The sequence below is a fragment of the Schistocerca piceifrons genome, chromosome 2, assembly GCF_021461385.2.
Source record: "Schistocerca piceifrons isolate TAMUIC-IGC-003096 chromosome 2, iqSchPice1.1, whole genome shotgun sequence".
NCBI classification, from domain to species: domain Eukaryota; kingdom Metazoa; phylum Arthropoda; class Insecta; order Orthoptera; family Acrididae; genus Schistocerca; species Schistocerca piceifrons.
Window position 1 is genome coordinate 660,749,151 of NC_060139.1, and position 20,284 is coordinate 660,769,434.

Sequence of the window (20,284 nt, forward strand, 5' to 3'; positions counted from 1 at the left end):
AGACATTAGCGTCTGTGGCCAATTTTCCCTCTGTCAAATAGTAAAATCAGTGCTCTTATCATCTCACAGTTGCATTTCCTTCTCTTTCCATTTCTCTGTGTCGCACGCCACTTTCTTTCCACTTTTTTGTGTTACCACGTTCCTCTTTCCCCTACCCCTCTCTTTCACGCATATTGCTAACTAACACTCGCAATTAAAACTTACCTTCCTGTATTTAGTATTTGTTATTGTACTTCTCATGTGCGATTGTAAACTTCCTGTGCATTATTCTATCTGTACTATTGTAATTTTGAACCTCCAAGTGTAGTTTAAAAATTTGAGTGTAATTTATGTCACGTAAAATCTACAGAAAGTTAGATGTAAGAGCGGGCCTGATAGCTCTAATCTTGAAAGTTATATACACACACTTTCATAAAAAACAGAACGCCTTGAACGACTAGAGATAGGACGTTCATATTCACAGGACATGTACTATGTTCTGCAGAAATGATTAACATTTGAACCGTGTCATCCCGCGGGTTCAAGATTAACATCGATATCGTGGCGCAACACCGACTACCGGGAAAATGTGCCTGCAGCTCTCGTTGTCGATATAAATCACAGGTAATGGATCAGTGTGTTTTGAGCAGACACGCAGGATGCCTCACAGACGTATGCGCGAACCTTACCATCAAATCAACGAGTCAGCTTGTGAGAGACAAAGTGTTCCGGCAGTGCGACGGTTGTGTGCCGAATGGTTCACGGGAGACCGCAGAACACGATGAGATGGTTCAAATGGCTCTGAGCACTACGGGACTTAACTTCTGCTCGGCCACCCCGGCCGGCACGATGAGATGGGTCAGGTCTCACTACCTAGACCACTCCCAAAGAAGATCGACACCTCATCCGAATGATACTGCACTACAGATCTGCGTCCTTCTCGGCTCTGGGGCAACAGTGAAACAGTGTAACACATCGCACACTATCAGGGGTGACAGACTGTCGGCATGGATTACGTGCGCGTCGTCCACTTTCCCGCCTAACTTTGATGAATGTGCAGAAACATGCCAGACGGCAATGGTGTATGGAGCGACGTCACTAGCGACGGGAATGGCATCAGATAGTGTTTTCAGATTCATCCAGGTTCTGTTTGTTTGAAAATGATGGCCGCATTTTGGTTCGCCGCAGACAGGGGGAGTGGCATCACAGTGACTGCACCCAAACAAGACACACAGCGCCAATTCAAAGCCTTATGGTGTGGTGTGCTGTTGTGTACAACTACAAATCACAGTTGGTGCGCCGGCCGTTGTGGCCGAGCGGTTCTAGGCGCTTCAGTCCGGAACGGCACTGCTCCTACAGTCGGAGGCTCGAATCCTGCCTCGGGCATGGATGTGCGTGATGTCCTTAGGTTGGTTAGGTTAATGCACACTACTGGCCATTAAAATTGTAACACCAAGAAGAAATGCAGATGATAAACTGGTATTCATTGGACAAATATATTATACTAGAACTGACATGTGATCACATTTTCAAGCAATTTGGTTGCATAGATCCTGAGAAATCAGTACCCAGAACAACCACCTCTGGCCGTAATAACGGCCTTCATACACCTGGGCATTGAGTCAAACAGAGCTTGGATGCCATGCAGCTTCAAAACGATACCACAGTTCATCAAGAGTAGAGGCTGGCGTACTGTGACGAGCCAGTTGCTCGGCCACCGTTGACCAATTTGTGAGAGATGTGGAGAATGTGCTGGCCAGGGCAGCAGTCGAACATGTTCTGTATCCAGAAAGGCCCGTACAGCACCTGCAACATGCGGTCGTGAATTATCTTGCTGAAATGTAGGGTTTCGCAGGGATAGAATGAAGGGTAGAGCCACGGGTCGTAACACATCTGAAATGTAACGTCCACTGTTCAAAGTGCCGTCAATGCGAACAAGATGTGACCGAGACGTGTAACCAATGGCACCCCATACCATCACGCCGGGCGATACGCCAGTATGGCGATGACGAATTCACGCTTCCAATGTGCGTTCAACTACAATTGTAAGTCCAAAGGGTAGATGCCATTACATTGCAGATTAAAGTGGTAAAACTTTGCCTAAGCCGCACTGCATCGAAGTAAGAAGAACATAAAATGTAGACTAGCACAAACACAGAGCATTCCTGTCCAAAAGCATTCTGTTAGTATCAAACAATGGACTTAATATAGGCAAGAAATTTTTCAGGACGGACGTTTGGAATACAGGATTGTATGATTGTGTATCATGTAATGTGGGAAAACCGGAAAAGAAGAGAATCGAAGCACAAGAGAAATGGTGCTGCAGAAGAATGTTAAAAATTAGTTGGACAGATGCGTGAAGGTTAAACACCAAAACTGTAATATGGCTATTCATTATTTCAAGAAAGCACTTTGATATGCCTCTTGCTGGTGGAGGCGCAATGAGAACATAGTCCGCGTCAACAGTGCAAAACAAGTTTATTAAAAATCACATAAACAAAGGCTTCTTCTCAAAGCAAGTTAATTACAAGAACTGTTTTTAGTGGTGCGTGGTAATCACTCATTTTACAGTAACCGACAAAGGAACTATGTGGAAAATACTGAGAAGAAGAAGGATCAGGATGACAGGATACGTGTTAAGAAATCAAGGAATACCTCCATAGTACAAGAGAAATCAGTAAAGAATAAAACTATAGGGGAAGACAGACGTTTGAACACATCCAACAAATAATAACCGAAGAAGTTGGGTACTTGTGTGACTTTGACAGGAAGAGACCGGCGCGGAAAAGGAATTCGTGGCAGGCCACATCAACCAAATCAAAAGACTGATGACTCAAAAACAAAAACCTTAAGGATATTGAGTACGGGATATAGTTTAACAAAATGTAGCAAATTAGTGATCGTACATCAAACATTTATGATATGTAGTGTCACAAGTTTCATAAGAAAGCTAGATATTCTAATAACTGATCTTAATACACTACTGGCCATTAAAATTGCTACACCAAGAAGAAATGCAGATGATAAACGGGTATTCATTGGACAGATATATTATCCTAGAACTGACATGTGATTACATTTTCGCACAATTTGGGTGCATAGATCCTGAGAAATGAGTACCCAGAACAGCCACCTCTGGCCGTAATAACGGCCTTGATACGCCTGGCCACTGAGTCAAACAGAGCTTGGATGGCGTGTACAGGTACAGCTGCCCATGCAGCTTCAACACGATACCACAGTCCATCAAGAGTAGTGACTGGTGTATTTTGACGAGCCAGTTGCTCGGCCACCATTGACCAGACGTTTTCAATTGGTGAGAGATCTGGAGAATGTGCTGGCCAGGGCAGCAGTAGAACATGTTCTGTATCCAGAAAGGCCCGTACAGGACCTGCAACATGCGGCCGTCCATTATCCTGCTGACTTGTAGGGTTTCGCAAGGATCGAATGAAGGGTGGAGCCACGGGTGGTAACACATCTGAAATGTAACGTCCACTGTTCAAAGTGCTGTCAATGCGAACAAGACGTGACCGAGACGTGTAACCAATGGCACCGCATGCCATCACGCCGGGTGATACGCCAGTATGGCGATGACGAATACACGCTTCCAATGTGCGTTCACCGCGATGTCGCCAAACACGGATGCGACCATCATGATGCTGTAAACAGAACTTGGATTCATAAAAAAATGACGTTTTGCCATTCGTGCACCCAGGTTCGTCGCTGAGTAGACCATCACAGGCGCTCCTGTCTGTGATGCAGCGTCAAGGGTAACCGCAGCCATGGTCTCCGAGCTGATAGTCCATGCTGCTGCAAACATCGTTGAACATTTCGTGCAGATGGTTGTTGTCTTGCAAACGTCCCCATCTGTTGACTCAGGGATCGAGACGTGGCTGCACGATCCGTTACAACCATGCGGATAAGATGCCTGTCATCTCGACTGCTAGTGATACGAGTCCGTGGGTATCCAGCACGGCGTTCCGTATTACCCTCCTGAACCCACCGATTCCATATTCTGCTAACAGTCATTGGATCTGGACCAACGCGAGCAGCAATGTCGCGATACGATAAACCGCAATCGCGACAGACTACAATCCGACCTTTATCAAAGTCGGAACCGTGATGGTACGCATTTCTCCTCCTTAGACGAGGCATCACGACAACGTTTCACCAGGCAACGCTGGTCAACTGCTGTTTGAGTATGAGAAATCGGTTGGAGACTTTCCTCATGTCAGCGGGTTGTAGGTGTCGTCACCGGCGCCAACGTTGTGGGAATGGTCCGAAAAGCTAATCATTTGCATATCAGAGCATCTTGTTCCTGTCGGTTAAATTTCGCGTCTGTAGCACGTCATCATCGTGGTGTAGCAGTTTTAATGGCTAGTAGTGCAGTTCTAAGTCTAGGGGACTGATGACCTCACATGTTAAGTCCCATAGTGCTTAGAGCCATTTGAACCACACTTGGTGCGTGTCCAAGGCACTGTGACCAGTGTGACCTAAGTGAATGACATTCTGCGACCCTTAGCCATAACCTTTCTACATAACACCCCAGACGCTATTTTTCAGTAAGACAATGCACGACCACATGTTACCGCACCTTCTTAGTGTCACAGGATGTCAGCCTTTTGCCCTGGCCCACCAGATCACTAGACCTGTCGCCAATCGAAAATGTGTGGGATATGGTGAAACTGCGGGTGCAGCACTGTGACCCATTGCCAACTACCACAGACGAACTTTGGAACCAGGTGAATGCAGCATGGATGGCTATACCACAGGACGCCATTCGCGCCTTATACTCGTCGATGCCATCACACATGGAACAAGATATCAGGGCCCATGCCAGACCCTGTGCCTGCTGCGCAACAGGACACATTCTGAACCCCCATGACTGGAATGTTAATAATTTCGGCAGAATATCCGAGTACTACGACTCACGAACCGTCTTCACAGCTTTACTTCTGCCAGTACCTCGTCTCCTACCTTCCAAACTTCACAGAAGCTCTCCTGCGAACCCTGCAGAACTAGCATGGCTAAGCCATGTCTCCGCAATATCCTTTCTTTCAGGAGTGCTAGTTCTGCAAGGTTCGCAGGAGAGCTTCTGTGAAGTTTGGAAGATAGGAGACGAGGTACTGGCAGAAGTAAAGCTGTGCAGACGGGGCGTGAGTAGTGCTTGCGTAGCTCAGTTGGTGGAGCACTTGCCCGCGAAAGGCAATGTCCCGAGTTCGAGTCTCGTTCCAGCACACAGTTTTAATCTGCCAGGAAGTTTCATATCAGCGCACACTCCGCTGCAGAGTGAAAATCTCATTCTGGAAACATACCCAAGGCTGTGGCTAAGCCATGTCTCCGCAATATCCTCTCTTTCAGGAATGCTAGTTCTGCAAGGTTCGCAGGAGAGCTTGTGTGAAGTTTGGAAGGTAGGAGACGAGATACTGGCAGAAGTAAGGCTGTGAAGAGGGGCGTGAGTCGTGCTTGGGTAGCTCAGTTGGTAGAGCACTTGCCCGCGAAAGACAAAGGTCTCGAGTTCGAGTCTCGGTCCGGCACGCAGTTTTAATCTGCCAGGAAGTTTCATAACAGCGCTGCAGAGTGAAAATCTCATTCTGGATACGAGTATTAGCTTACATACGCTGTGAATATGAACATCCTATCTCTAGTCGTTCGAGGTGTTCTGTTTTTCTGAACATGAGTGTAAATAATAAATAAAAACGTTTGTAGCACTGGTAGTAGTCGGTGTAAAAGACACCCGTTGTGTTTCAGCCGGGCTGTTCGAAGAGGGCTCGCCCCCAGAGTGGGCGTTCGCCTTTCAGTCGGCTGTGGACGCCATCAACCGGCAGACGGCGTCGTGGGCGCCGCAGCGCGTGTTCCGGCCCACGCTGGAGCCCGTCCTCAGGACGCTCAGCCGCGGCGACAGCTTCGGCACAGGCCGCGCAGGTCAGCCTCCCCTTCCGCCCTGACTGCTACAGCTCACCTCCCAGCTTCATTCTCCATGTTGGAGGACTAACCGATTTTTTCCCCACAGCTCAGACTGCGCAGGTCACTTACTGCCGATTTCTGAAAGTATGTTACGAGTTAAGGGCCACCACTGCAAAATTTGCTTTGGAGAGCACAGTAGTTTGCAGAGAATATTGGAATTGTCTTTCTCCAACCACATGCCCGACTCACCGAAGTTCTGTAGTGCTCCTACGGTTTAATATGGAATTCAAACCCTGATGCACCTTTATTTGTCCATCGACACAAAAGATTTCCAGAGGCCACAGTAAGTCATGCAGTCTGAATACCAAAGGTCAGCTGAGCCTTTGATACTTTTGATTCTTATATATGCAACAACTATGCCATAAGTCGGGTGTAGAAAAATATCCGCTACTAGTCACAATAAAAGGTTATTTATCTGTCACACGACCGGTTTCGGGCTTGCGCCCATCCTCAGGTCTTTATACATTCATTTACATGTTTATACTGTTGGAGATCACCGTATAAATACAAAAAAATATTTGGTGGTGATTACACAGATACAAGTGGGACAATTGTAAGTGGTAAGACAGCATTTGACGAAAATATATCTGTACTTACATAAAGATGAAGCACCATTATTACAGTTATGCTGTTTTTACCAAGTAAAACTGAAATATGGACGTGAAAATGACAATAAGTGTGTAACTAAGTGGCAAAACTGTCACCACAGCATAACTGTAATAATGGTGCTTCAGCTTTATGTAAGTACATATATATTTTCGTCAAATGTTGCCTTACCACTTACAATTGTCCCACTTGTATCTGTGTAGTCACCAACAAATAATTTTTTGTATTTATACAGTGATCTCCAACAGTATGAACATGTCAATGAATGTATAAACACCTGAGGATGGGCACAAGCCCGAAACCGGTCGTGTGACAGATAAATAACCTTTTATTGTGACTGGAAACGGATATCTTTGTACACCCGATAAAGGAACAGTCACGGAGTTCGACAGCATCCACTATGGATAAAATTCATTTTATGCCATAAGTACTCGTAATTTTCAAAATAATAAAATCGTTTGTAGAAGGCTTTGTCAACAAGACACATTTTCAGTTTCCTTCTCACTTATATTCCCTTGGTAGAGGCCTTACATTACTGAGTAACATTTTCTTCGCAGCGTAAATTATCCTTTATTCAGCCAAAGTAAATTTCGTGAAAGACGATGAAAGATCATTATTTTGTCAAACATTTTAATTATAAACCTCATTAGAGGTTCGTTCATAGACATCATGGAAGTTGATGAGAATTTGAGTTTAGTTTTTAATTTTCAGCAGCTAAGAAGCATGCCGCGGAATTCAGATAAGGCAGTTACAATCTTGAAGGTAATACCCTCGGAGGATGTCCCAGAACTGCAGGCACAGATGAAGACGACGTGAAAGTACACACATTAATACTCGACAACCGGAGACCAAAGGCGCATGGCACTGACGTTATAGGTATATCAGAAGAAAAGAACGCCATACATTTTTTATGAACAACTGACCGAAAATTTCTGCGAGAAGAAAAGAGTTTGATTGCAGATTAAAAAGTTTCGTTCCGTCAACACAGTGAAAGGCGCTTTCAGAATGGGAAAAAGGAAGATTTTTAAGTATAGAGTGTAGAAACAGGCATCATATTCTTAAGATTTTGTATTCCGCGATTTACACCTGTTCTCACATCTAGGGAAATTTATGGTTGGGAAATGTTTTGGGTGCTATGAACACACAGTGACAGTTGTAGATGGATATTTCGCGTATCTTCTAGAACCGCTCATCAGAGATGGAACTACTCGCTAATGAACCGCTTGACGACATGTTTTGTCCATAAAGAGGAACTACGGAAAATAAGGCAGTTTTTTGACAAATAAAAGGACTGTCAGGCGTTACTCCTTGACGTACACAGTCGCCATCATTCAATAATTCTGGTCACTACCACCGAACTACCGACACTGACTGCTCCACAAGCCATTTTCTTACAGGAGATTGGAAAAATGCTCTTTTAAGCACATTTATCATTTAAAGCTTTTCGTAATAGCGTTAAAGACGCATATGTCGTGTGCCCATCAGCATATATTATCATCAAATAGGAAATGAACAGTGAACGTTAACAACAAGGCAGCTTGTACCCCTGATAACAGGCAGTTACCAAAAATGGTTCAAATGGCTCTGAGCACTATGGGACTCAACTGCTGAGGTCATTAGTCCCCTAGAACTTAGAACTAGTTAAACCTAACTAACCTAAGGACATCACAAACATCCATGCCCGAGGCAGGATTCGAACCTGCGACCGTAGCGGTCTTGCGGTTCCAGACTGCAGCGCCTTTAACCGCACGGCCACTTCGGCAGGCAGTTACCGTCACAAGTAGAATGGCCCCTATCTCTACAGGTATTTTTTAAGGTAATTTTTTTTATAGTTGTCCCCAGCTGTGTAAGAAAATGAGATAGCTTTTTAAAATCGCCCTGTACATTATTTATGTGCTTTCTTCGTTGTACTGCAGTTTTTATGAATACATTCTACTTGATTTACTCTTGTGTTTTGTTCAACCATAGTCACTTCGAAAATTTCAAATAGTGTGCCGCCAGGGGCCATAATGTTGCTAGAGTATCAATACGGGTCGGACAGTGCAGGAAGACTCGAACACCACTGCTGAGCTAGCGTGTTCCTCAGCTGCGTGGCGTTTCTCGCCGTGTATACAGACTAACCAGTTCGCAGCGGCGTGGGGCAGTCGCGTTCAGCGTATGTCCGCATTACAGAGCCTTTTGTGCCGCTCTTGGTGTGGGTGAATGTGCACATCTTCACAGTCTAAACCAAACAGTAGTGACACAGCGTCTCATTTTTGTTATAATATGCGACTGCAGCGCTTCAAGCGGCTAGTAAGCTACACTTCTGAAAACGGTATCGGATGAATACGAACAGCGTCATCTATATTGAATTATAACGTAGTTTTTGCAATGTGGAGCGATTGTAATAACATAAAAGTCGACAATAACTATAAAATGACACCACATTTGCCTTTTCTTTTGTTACTTAAGCACCCTAGGAAGTGTGGAAAGGTACATTACAGAAAAGTTTATTTACGGTTCTCTTGTAACCTACAGATATTTAATGAAGAATCTCGTTTTCTTTTTAAGAACAAAAATGGTGAGTAAACAGTAGAAGACCTGACCTTTTGCAGAAAGACGTCGTATATCTGCTCAACAACGTTAAGTTTTCTTCACTGGACTTCCAGTCAAATGGGTGAATATGGAACGTAGAAAACTTATATTGAATGCAATATCTACTTTATTTCACTTGCCAAGTAAGTCACCACAGCTGTAGCGTTAGGGAAAATCACGCAGATGTGACAATAAAACGTCGAAACTAATCAAACTTTTTCCCACCACAGAAGAAACCAATTCCAGTATTGTTGCTACATATGAGTCACAAACAGCAAAGATCTTCAACACATTGCCTATTGATCCAAAAGCGATTGAAATTACAAAAATATTCGTGCTTTGGAAAGTCGAGTGGAATGCAAGAATATGCGAATCGCTAGACCCAATACGAAATGGTTACGTGTTAAGGGAAGTGCCTATCATAACAACAACAGACAGCAACAGAAACACATTTTCCTCACGCATGAAATATTGTTTATATTCTTTTGATTTCAGCTGTATAAGCTGCAGTTATACACATATTCTAAAGTATTTCTTCATGAATAAGTGGTAGCTTATGGCACTGAATCAGTGAGATTCGGCTGTTTTTGCATTTACTTCACTATCATTCATGTCTATCGATATTTTACTAGTCCTTAGAGCGCAAAAATGTAATAACTATTTCGTTTATTAAGTAGAAAAATAATTAAATCTTTTGGCTGCTTTCTCGCCACTAGGGGCGCTAGTGTTGATTCAGCCGTCAGACAGTAACACCTTTCCCACCACTGTGTATGTTAGACTGTGCACATGATGCTCATACAGTGGTTACATGTTTCTTCATTCAGACTGTCTTCGACTTCAACTCTTCAGTAATAATTTAAGTTTATGACTTAATCTACACACCTGGAAATTGAAATAAGAACACCGTGAATTCATTGTCCCAGGAAGGGGAAACTTTATTGACACATTCCTGGGGTCAGATACATCACATGATCACACTGACAGAACCACAGGCACATAGACACAGGCAACAGAGCATGCACAATGTCGGCACTAGTACAGTGTATATCCACCTTTCGCAGCAATGCAGGCTGCTATTCTCCCATGGAGACGATCGTAGAGATGCTGGATGTAGTCCTGTGGAACGGCTTGCCACGCCATTTCCACCTGGTGCCTCAGTTGGACCAGCGTTCGTGCTGGACGTGCAGACCGCGTGAGACGACGCTTCATCCAGTCCCAAACATGCTCAATGGGGGACAGATCCGGAGATCTTGCTGGCCAGGGTAGTTGACTAACACCTTCTAGAGCACGTTGGGTGGCACGGGATACATGCGGACGTGCATTGTCCTGTTGGAACAGCAAGTTCCCTTGCCGGTCTAGGAATGGTAGAACGATGGGTTCGATGACGGTTTGGATGTACCGTGCACTATTCAGTGTCCCCTCGACGATCACCAGTGGTGTACGGCCAGTGTAGGAGATCTCTCCCCACACCATGATGCCGGGTGTTGGCCCTGTGTGCCTCGGTCGCATGCAGTCCTGATTGTGGCGCTCACCTGCACGGCGCCAAACACGCATACGACCATCATTGGCACCAAGGCAGAAGCGACTCTCATCGCTGAAGACGACACGTCTCCATTCGTCCCTCCATTCACGCCTGTCGCGACACCACTGGAGGCGGGCTGCACGATGTTGGGGCGTGAGCGGAAGACGGCGTAACGGTGTGCGGGACCGTAGCCCAGCTTCATGGAGACGGTTGCGAATGGTCCTCGCCGATACCCCAGGAGCAACAGTGTCCCTAATTTGCTGGGAAGTGGCGGTGCGGTCCCCTACGGCACTGCGTAGGATCCTACGGTCTTGGCGTGCATCCGTGCGTCGCTGCGGTCCGGTCCCAGGTCGACGGGCACGTGCACCTTCCGCCGACCACTGGCGACAACATCGATGTACTGTGGAGACCTCACGCCCCACGTGTTGAGCAATTCGGCGGTACGTCCACCCGGCCTCCCGCATGCCCACTATACGCCCTCGCTCAAAGTCCGTCAGCTGCACATACGGTTCACGTCCACGCTGTCGCGGCATGCTACCAGTGTTGAAGACTGCGATGGAGCTCCGTATGCCACGGCAAACTGGCTGACACTGACGGCGGCGGTGCACAAATGCTGCGCAGCTAGCGCCATTCGACGGCCAACACCTTGGTTCCTGGTGTGTCCGCTGTGCCGTGCGTGTGATCATTGCTTGTACAGCCCTCTCGCAGTGTCCGGAGCAAGTATGGTGGGTCTGACACACCGGTGTCAATGTGTTCTTTTTTCCATTTCCAGGAGTGTATATTACTTTATCAAGGCAAGCCACTGCTTAAAGTTGTCACCAAAAATCTCGTAAAGTAGTTGACCGATTTTCTTCAAATTTTTACACGATTCTCTGATGAGGATTAGTTTTATTTAAATATCTTTGAGAGTTTTCACATAAAAAATTCGGAAGCAGTACTTTGCAGAACGACCATGTACAAAGCTCTACAGTTTGTCGTTTATCACCATAATGACTGGATTGTAGCAGATGAATCCTGTACGTTTTCAGACACAGACATCACTGCAAAACATGTCAGACACACACACGAGGAATCGCTAATGTGTGGCTGACACAACGTGTAGACAGACATCGTGGACTGCATGCAAATTCTTAACGCACTCTACGTCGCTGGCGAGCGTACCGGTGTCAGCTGTGGTTTTCCCGTTACATAAAGGACCAGTGTCTAGAAACTGCCGGTGCCATCGTCAAACGCTTTGTACTGTAGGAGAAGCAGCGCCGTAGTCTCGATGACTGAATATTGCTCGTTGAAACAGAGACTGAAGAACGCGTTTCACCGCTGTGATCGTCACGCGATTTGATGCACATTGGTGAAGGAAAGAGTGACTGAGTGAGGTAGATTCGCCACGGAGACCCCTAATAGCAACCACATGTACTAGCAACCTACAGCCGTTGCCAAGGCGAGTTTTTCATTTCGACGTATAACTTAATATTCACCCAAAGTTTCTATTTCCTTTCATGCAGGGTTCACTCTTTTGAAATCCGATACCTCTTTTGGAAGCGTAACTTAGGTTTTCTTTTCTAAAAGTGAGCTACCTTCTCGCCAAATTTTAGTACCTTTTTTTCTCAGTCCCTATATTTTAAGTGTAGTATGTTTCTCGTTGGATTGGTTTAGCTTTGTGCGCTGCTGCTGTTACAGTGTGCAACCTGACGTCTGAGGGCGTGGCCGGCATCATCGGCCCACGGCAGAGCGCCTCCACGGACATCGTGCGCTCCGTGTGCGACCGGCTGGAGATCCCGCAGATCGTCACCAACTGGGACCCGCGGCCGCCGCTGAGGCGCGCCTACCAGTTCAACCTGCACCCCGACGCCAAGTTCATCGCCCAGGTCAGCGCAGCAGCTCTGGCCCTTGTGTGACGCTCGCTACAGCCCGCGACTGTGCGCTAACGTTAAACATCTGTCACCACTTCAGATGGCTATTAACTGAACGTGGTCACTGTGACAAATGACCACTTATGTTGTGCCTACCTGCTGAGTTATCGAACGTACACTACTGGCCATTAAAATTGCTACACCACGAAGGTGACGTGCTACAGACGCGAAATTTAACCGAAAGGAAGTAGATGCTGTGATATGTAAATGATTAGCTTTTCAGAGCATTCACACAAGGTTGGCGCCGGTGGCGACACCTACAACGTGTTGACATGAGGACAGATTCCAACCGATTTCTCATACACAAACAGCAGTTGACCGGCGTTGTCTGGTGAACCGTTGTTGTGATGCCTCGTGTCAGGAGGAGAAATGTGTACCATCTCGTTTCCGACTTTGCTAAAGGGCGGATTGTAGCCTATCACGATTGCGGTTTATCGTATCGCGACATTGCTGCTCGCGTTGGTCGAGATCCAATGACTGTTAGCAGAATATGGAATCGGTGGGTTCAGGAGGGTAATGCGGAACGCCGTGCTGGACCCCAACGGCCTCGTATCACTAGCAGTCGATATGACAGGCATCTTATCCGCATGGCTGTAACGGATCGTGCAGCCACGTCTCGATCCCTGGGTCAACAGATGGGGACGTTTGCAAGACAACAATCATCTGCACGAACAGTTCGACGACGTTTGCAGCAGCATGGACTATCAGCTCGTAGACCATGGCTGCGGTTACCCTTGACACTGAATCACAGACAGGAGCGCCTGCGATGGTGGACTCAACGAAAACCTGGGGGCACGAGTGGCAAAACATCATTTTTTCGGATGAATCCAAGTTCTGTTTACAGCATCATGATGGTCGCATCCGTGTTTGGCGACATCGCGGTGGACGCACATTGGAAGCGTGTATTCGTCATCGCCATACTGGCGTATCACCCGGCGTGATGGCATGCGGTGCCATTGGTTACACGTCTCGGTCACGTCTTGTTCGCACTGACGGCACTTTGAACAGTGGACGTTACATTTCAGATGTGTTACCACCCGTGGCTCTACCCTTCAGTGCCGTCCGGCGTGGCCGAGCGGTTCTAGGCGCTACAGTCTGGAACCGCGCGACCACTAGAGTCGCAAGTTCGAATCCTGCCTCGGGCATGGATGTGTGTGATGTCCTTAGGTTAGTTAGGTTTAAGTAGTTCTAAGTTCTAGGGGACTGATGACCTCAGCAGTTGAGTCCCATAGTGCTCAGAGCCATTTCAACCATTTTTCTACCATTCATTCGATCCTTGCGAAACCCTACATGTCAGCAGGATAATGGACGGCCACATGTTGCAGGTCCTGTACGGGCCTTTCTGGATACAGAAAATGTTCGACTGCTGCCCTGGCCAGAACATTCTCCAGATCTCTCACCGATTGAAAACGTCTGGTCAATGGTGGCCGCGCAACTGGCTCGTCACAATACACCAGTCACTACTCTTGATGAACAGTGGTCTCGTGTTGAAGCTGCATGGGCAGCTGTACATGTACACGCCATCCAAGCTCTGTTTGACTCAATGGCCAGGCGTATCACGGCCGTTATTACGGCAAGAGGTGGCTGTTTTGGGTACTCATTTCTCAGGGTCTATGCACCCAAATTGCGCGAAAATGTAATCACATGTCGGTTCTAGTATAATATATCTGTCCAATGAATACCCGTTTATCATCTGCATTTCTTCTTGGTGTAGCAATTTTAATGGCCAGTAGTGTATTAAGATCAGTTATTAGAATATCTATCTTTCTTATGAAACTTGTGACACTACATATCATAAATGTTTGATGTACGATCACTAATTTGCTACATTTTGTTAAACTATATCCCGTACTCAATATCCTTAAGGTTTTTGTTTTTGAGTCATCAGTCTTTTGATTTGGTTGATGTGGCCTGCCACGAATTCCTATTCCGCGCCGGTCTCTTCCTGTCAAAGTCACACAAGTACCCAACTTCTTCGGTTATTATTTGTTGGATGTGTTCAAACGTCTGTCTTCCCCTACTGTTTTATTCTTTACTGATTTCTCTTGTACTATGGAGGTATTCCTTGATTTCTTAACACGTATCCTGTCATCCTGATCCTTCTTCTTCTCAGTATTTTCCACATAGTTCCTTTGTCGGTTACTGTAAAATGAGTGATTACCACGCACCACTAAAAACAGTTCTTGTAATTAACTTGCTTTGAGAAGAAGCCTTTGTTTATGCCCCACCAGCAAGAGGCATATCAAAGTGCTTTCTTGAAATAATGAATAGCCATAGTATAGTTTTGGTGTTTAACCTTCACGCATCTGTCCAACTAATTTTTAACATTCTTCTGCAGCACCATTTGTCTTGTGCTTCGATTCTCTTCTTTTCCGGTTTTCCTACATTACATGATACACAATCATACAATCCTGTATTCCAAACGTCCGCCCTGAAAAATTTCTTGCCTATATTGAGTCCATTGTTTGATACTAACAGAATACTTTTGGACAGGAATGCTCTGTGTTTGTGCTAGTCTACATTTTATGTTCTTCTTACTTCGATGCAGTGCGGCTTAGGCAAAATTTTACCACTTTAATCTGCAATGTAATGGCATCAAGCCTTTGCACTTACAATTGTAGTAATCGAAACTACATTGAATATATTAAGTTTACACATCTTAATTAAACTGTATAAATGTACTTAAGTGCTATAATTAACAATTAATGAATGAAGTGAAATCAAAATAAAAATGTTGGTAACAGCGAGAATCGATTAATGTTTTTACATGCGTTACTTCAATAGAAAAATAAATACCAATCTTCTTCGCAGAAAAAAATGAGTGCCAACTGAGACTAGCACTCTAGATCTTTGCCTTCCACGGGCAAGTATTCTACAGAAATTTTTATTTATTTTGTTTTTTTGTTTAATTTCTCCCCGCTTATCAGGAGCGGTTGCCTTAACAACTTTTTTTTTTTTTTTTTTAAATCATCTATCCAATTAGACTTCAAATTCTGAAGAATATCTTTAACATATCACACTAAAAAATTAAATAAAATCTACGTAGTTACACATGTTATAGTTAAGTAAATTTTAATTTAAGTAACAACAGCTTCTTTGTCATACCACGAAATAATATTTCTGTTTTACTTGAAAGATGTATAGAGTTAACACTATTTTCGCGTAACATAAAGAAATAAACAGACAGCATAATGATGAATCTGATTTCCAATCGCTCTCCTGCTCTTTTATCCGGGTACGTCTTTTCGTATGTACATGACATTCATCGATTTTTATCTTCCGGTCATTTGTTCATCACAGTGATAATTTAAGTTCTCCTACTCTGGATATTCCAGCTAGCGGAGGTCATGAAACGTGCTCCATAGGAAGTTAGAGAAACACAGTCGGTACTTCGGATTGCACACGATCTTCAGATGTCGTTCCTGTAAGAAGGTCCAGAAGTCCAACACGTTCTTAGGGCCATCACTAAACACACAGAGCACTGTCTAGCCCCGAAGCCACATTTCTGCAGTCATTTTAGTATCCGTCCACGAAGAATACAGTCCTGGTCCAATACTGTGCTTCCCATTGGAAGAAAAAAAAATCGGGAGATTGTCTGAGCGTTATCGCTACGATAAGAGATTTCGTCGTACATCCATTGACAAGGACTTTGTAGGAGGCATTGAAGAGTAGCAGCGTCACGACGTTGATGAATGGCCGTGGGAACTACATGAGCATCAGGACTTCTGCAAGATAGGTATGGCTCACTCAATCGAAGGTTTGATCAAAATTAACGGGGCAGCTTCTAGATGTTATCGTCCCCGCTGAGCGACATTTGATTGAGTGAGATCATTTGGCGTAATACTCCTCAGAGGTACGCTGCTAATAATCTGATGAATATTTTACAGCAATTAAGGAGCGTCTGTGGGGGAAGTCCCGCATCCATGTGCCGCCTGAGAGGTTGTGTATTGGAGTGATCAAGACCTCCAAAAAAGCTAGCGGTAAGGGTAAGTCAGGAGGAATTAATTTGCGGCAGATAGCAGTCCATCGTGGTGCCAGCGAAAGGTTCTGCAGAATTCAAAGCGAGGCCATCTGGTCTCGGTGATTTATTCACCGTTTCCCTACCAATGCCCTCCAGTACTTCCTCCTCTGTAGCTCCTCCATCAGTTATGCTTCTGCCTCTGGTTCAATGGTGCAGAGAATTGTACGAGTAACTTCGGTAATGGCTGCCATATTAGCATCCACTCCAGTGTAAAGTTGACCGTAATGTTCTACAAACTCCTTTCCTATTACTTGTTGCGATGTTTGGTGTCTGTTCACGGAATGTACCAGGACTTCTCGTCGTCTTTTGCTTTCGTTGATGTGATACATCGATGGGCGTTCTTCTATAACCCGGTCTAGTGTCCGTGTCTTGACCAATACACTTTCGAAGCGGCGTCACGTGGTGGTTAAAATATCGGCCTTCGTTCGTTGTACCATCGCTTGCCGGTCCGGAGAATGCACTTGGTCGGCGCATTCCCATAGCACCATGAAATAGTAGTCCTAGCCAATCAACAATGGCAGTTACAACAAAAGCTGCTCGAAAATCCCTCATCCTATATGCTACCACAATACGTAACACGCAATATCAAAGAAAAATAGTGATGTGTTGATGTGAGAAACGTAGCACTCGTAGTGCAGGAAGGAATGACGGTACATAAGCGCATGCACGGTGAAAAATAACCAGCTGAGTCCTTTGTTTGAGTTGACTATAGCGTGGCTGACCACCATTTCACCATTCAACACTGGTTTCTGGTTATCACGGAGAGAGTGCGACAAAACATGTTTTCATCCATTTGATTTGCGTACAAACATGCATTCGAAGGGAAATGGCGTAATTTTAGTGTGATTTCTGGCTCGCATTTGAAGAGCAATGGAATAATTTTAATGTGATGATTACATTGTGCTGCAGTCCGCCCCAGGTAGCTGAGAGGTGTCGGCACAGTAGCTCAGCGTGGTCGGTCAGAGGGTTAGCTGCCCTCTGTAATAAAAAAACTGAGTTAATCGATCAACAACGAACTTAAACGGGTGTCTTACGACGTCCGTTCCAAGCAGATGCAACGAACAAAAAGCGGTCAAAATGAGATTTTTTCTTTCAAAAAAAAAAAAGAAAAAAAAGAGAGGTCAGCGCGACGGACTGTCAGTCCTAAGGGCCCGGGTTCGATTCCCGGCTGGGTCGGAGATTTTCCCCGCTCAGGGACTGGGTGTTGTGTTGTCCTAATCATCATCATTTCATCCCCATCGACTCACAAGTCGCCGACGTGGCGTCAAATCGAAAGACTTGCACCAGGCGAACGGTCTAACCTCCGGGAGGCCCTAGCCACACGATTTTTTTTTTTTTATTGTGCTGCAACACCATTTCCAAGATAGCAAGTTTCCTACTTTGTGTACGTCGTGGTCCCAAATTTTGATGTTAGGTTTATCGCTAATTTCATTTCTGTTACTCCTCATAACTGTCGTCTTCGTTCAGCTTACACTCAATCCATAGTATTTACTCATTAGACACATCCTGCAATTGTCCCTCACTTTCACTGAGGATAGGAGAGTCATCAGTGAGTATTATCATCGTATTCTTTCACCCTGAATTTTAATTCAACTTCTGAATCTTTCTGTTGTTTCCATCATCTCTTCTTCGACGTACAGACTGAACAGTAGGGGCTAAAGACTACATCCCTGTCTTACACCACTTTTTAATGAGAGCACTTCGTTCACGGTCTTCCATTCTTACTTTACCCTCTTGGTTTTTGTAAGTAATCTATGTTACCCTTCTTTTCGTATAGTTTAGCCCCATTTCCGGAGAATGTCGAACATGTTGTAACATTATAGATGGATAATTCCTGTGATCATATCTCGATTTATTCAGTCTTGCGACGCCGGAACTTCCTCTGTGGTGCCTTTACCTTTCCTAAAACCAAACTGGTATCACCTACGAGACTTTAAGTCTTTTTTCGTTCTTTTGAACATTTTTGTCAGCAACTTTGATTCATGATCTGTTAAGCAGATTGCGTGATAGTTCTCTCACATGGCACGGCATGGTGTGGCTGATAGGGGTCTGGAAGTCTGCTGGTACATCTCCAACTCATAGATTATTTAAACCACTTTGAATAATTGTTTGGTTACCACTTACCTCACTGATTTTAGAAATTCCAGAGGAGTTTTATCTATTCCCACCACCTTATCTGATCGCTACTCTTCCAAGAGCTCCATTAAACTCTGACACAAATACTGGCTCCCCAGTCCTCCACACTGGTTCCGATTTCTTCTTCTATCACGTTATTTCATGGTTCCTCCCTCTCGTAGAAGCCTTCAGTGTTCTCTTTCCACCAAACTACTCTCTCTTCTGTATTTAACAGTAAAATCCCTATGGTAAACTCGATGTTGAGGCTTATGTTTTTAACTTCATCAAAAATTTCTTTGACTTTTGTATATGCTGGAACAGTTCTTCTGACGACCATTTCCTTTTCGATTCTTTCACATTTTTCCTGCAACCATTTAGCTTTAGTTTCCCTGTGCATCCTATTTATTTCGATTGTAAGTGTTCTATATTGCTATATTTCTTGCTTTCACTTAAAAGTTTCGTAGTTCCATCTTTTGTCAATCATTTGAAGTATCTGTTACCCTGGGTTTCTTCGCAGTTACCTTCCCTGTACTTATATTTCTCGATCTATCTTCTGTGGTTGCCATTTTTGGAGATTTCCATTGGTCTTCAATTGAATTGGCTATTGTGGTATTTATCATCGCAGTATCTACAGCCTTAGAGAGCGTTAAACACACTTCCTTAGTACTTCAGTATCCAACTCATTCCCTCATTGATTATTCATGATCATTCTCGTAAACTTCAATCTAATCCTCATCATTACTGAATCGTGATCTTGTTCTGTATCTGCTCCTGAGTATCCACAGAAATCCAATACCTGATTTCGGAACCACTATCTGACCATGATGTAATCCAGCAGGGATCTTCTCATGTCTCTAAGCCTTTTCCAAATGTACCTCCTCCTTCTGTCATTTTTGAACTGTGTATTAACTGTTACTAACTGAAATTTAACACAAAACTCAATTAGTCATTATCCTTTTACATTCCTACTATGGAGCCAATATTCGCTTTTAAAACCAACTTCAGCTTCGTTCCTCACTACGCCTCACTACGGTGTTCCAGTCACTCATGATTATTAAATTTTCATCTCTCTTTATGTGCTGAATTTCACTTTCAGTATTCTCATATACTTTTCCCATCTCTTAACCTTCTGCTTGTGACGTTGTAAGGTGTCAGACAAATAACACACCTTCCGCTGAATTCCTGAAACAATTCCAGTTAAATTGATATGTCATAAGACATAGTTACATGAAAATGTACGAAATTTTTGATATGAAAATTGAATAGACAAGCCAACATCTCGTGAATATAAACCACTAAGACTCACACTAGGAACTGCAAGCAAGTAATTTTCGAGACCCAAGCTAAGAGGCGCCGTTCTGAGGAAAGGAGAATTTTACAACAGCAATGCCTGTCCACTGTTTGGCTGAAACCTTCACAGTGGGACATCCAGTGTACACAATGAGGCGCTATAGCCACTGTGCACGCCGCTGGCCCAAGCCACTCTTGTTCTTTCATTTTGTAAAGACCATTCAGAAAGCCTTTGTGCAGGTACATGGCTGGAGATGACAAATAAACGTCCGGAGAAACCCAACTCAAAACGTTGGTGACTCA

At 44.6% G+C, this 20,284-nt stretch overlaps 1 protein-coding gene across 1 annotated transcript in view; it reads left to right on the forward strand.

Moving 5' to 3' along the window:
* Nucleotides 1–20,284, forward strand: part of LOC124775715 (glutamate receptor ionotropic, kainate 2-like) — a 218,668-nt gene that overhangs the window by 35,235 nt on the left and 163,149 nt on the right. The window contains exons 2-3 of the mRNA XM_047250540.1: nt 5,728–5,901; nt 12,323–12,510. Coding sequence (XP_047106496.1) covers nt 5,728–5,901; nt 12,323–12,510 — 362 coding nt within the window. The remainder of the gene's footprint in view (nt 1–5,727; nt 5,902–12,322; nt 12,511–20,284) is intronic.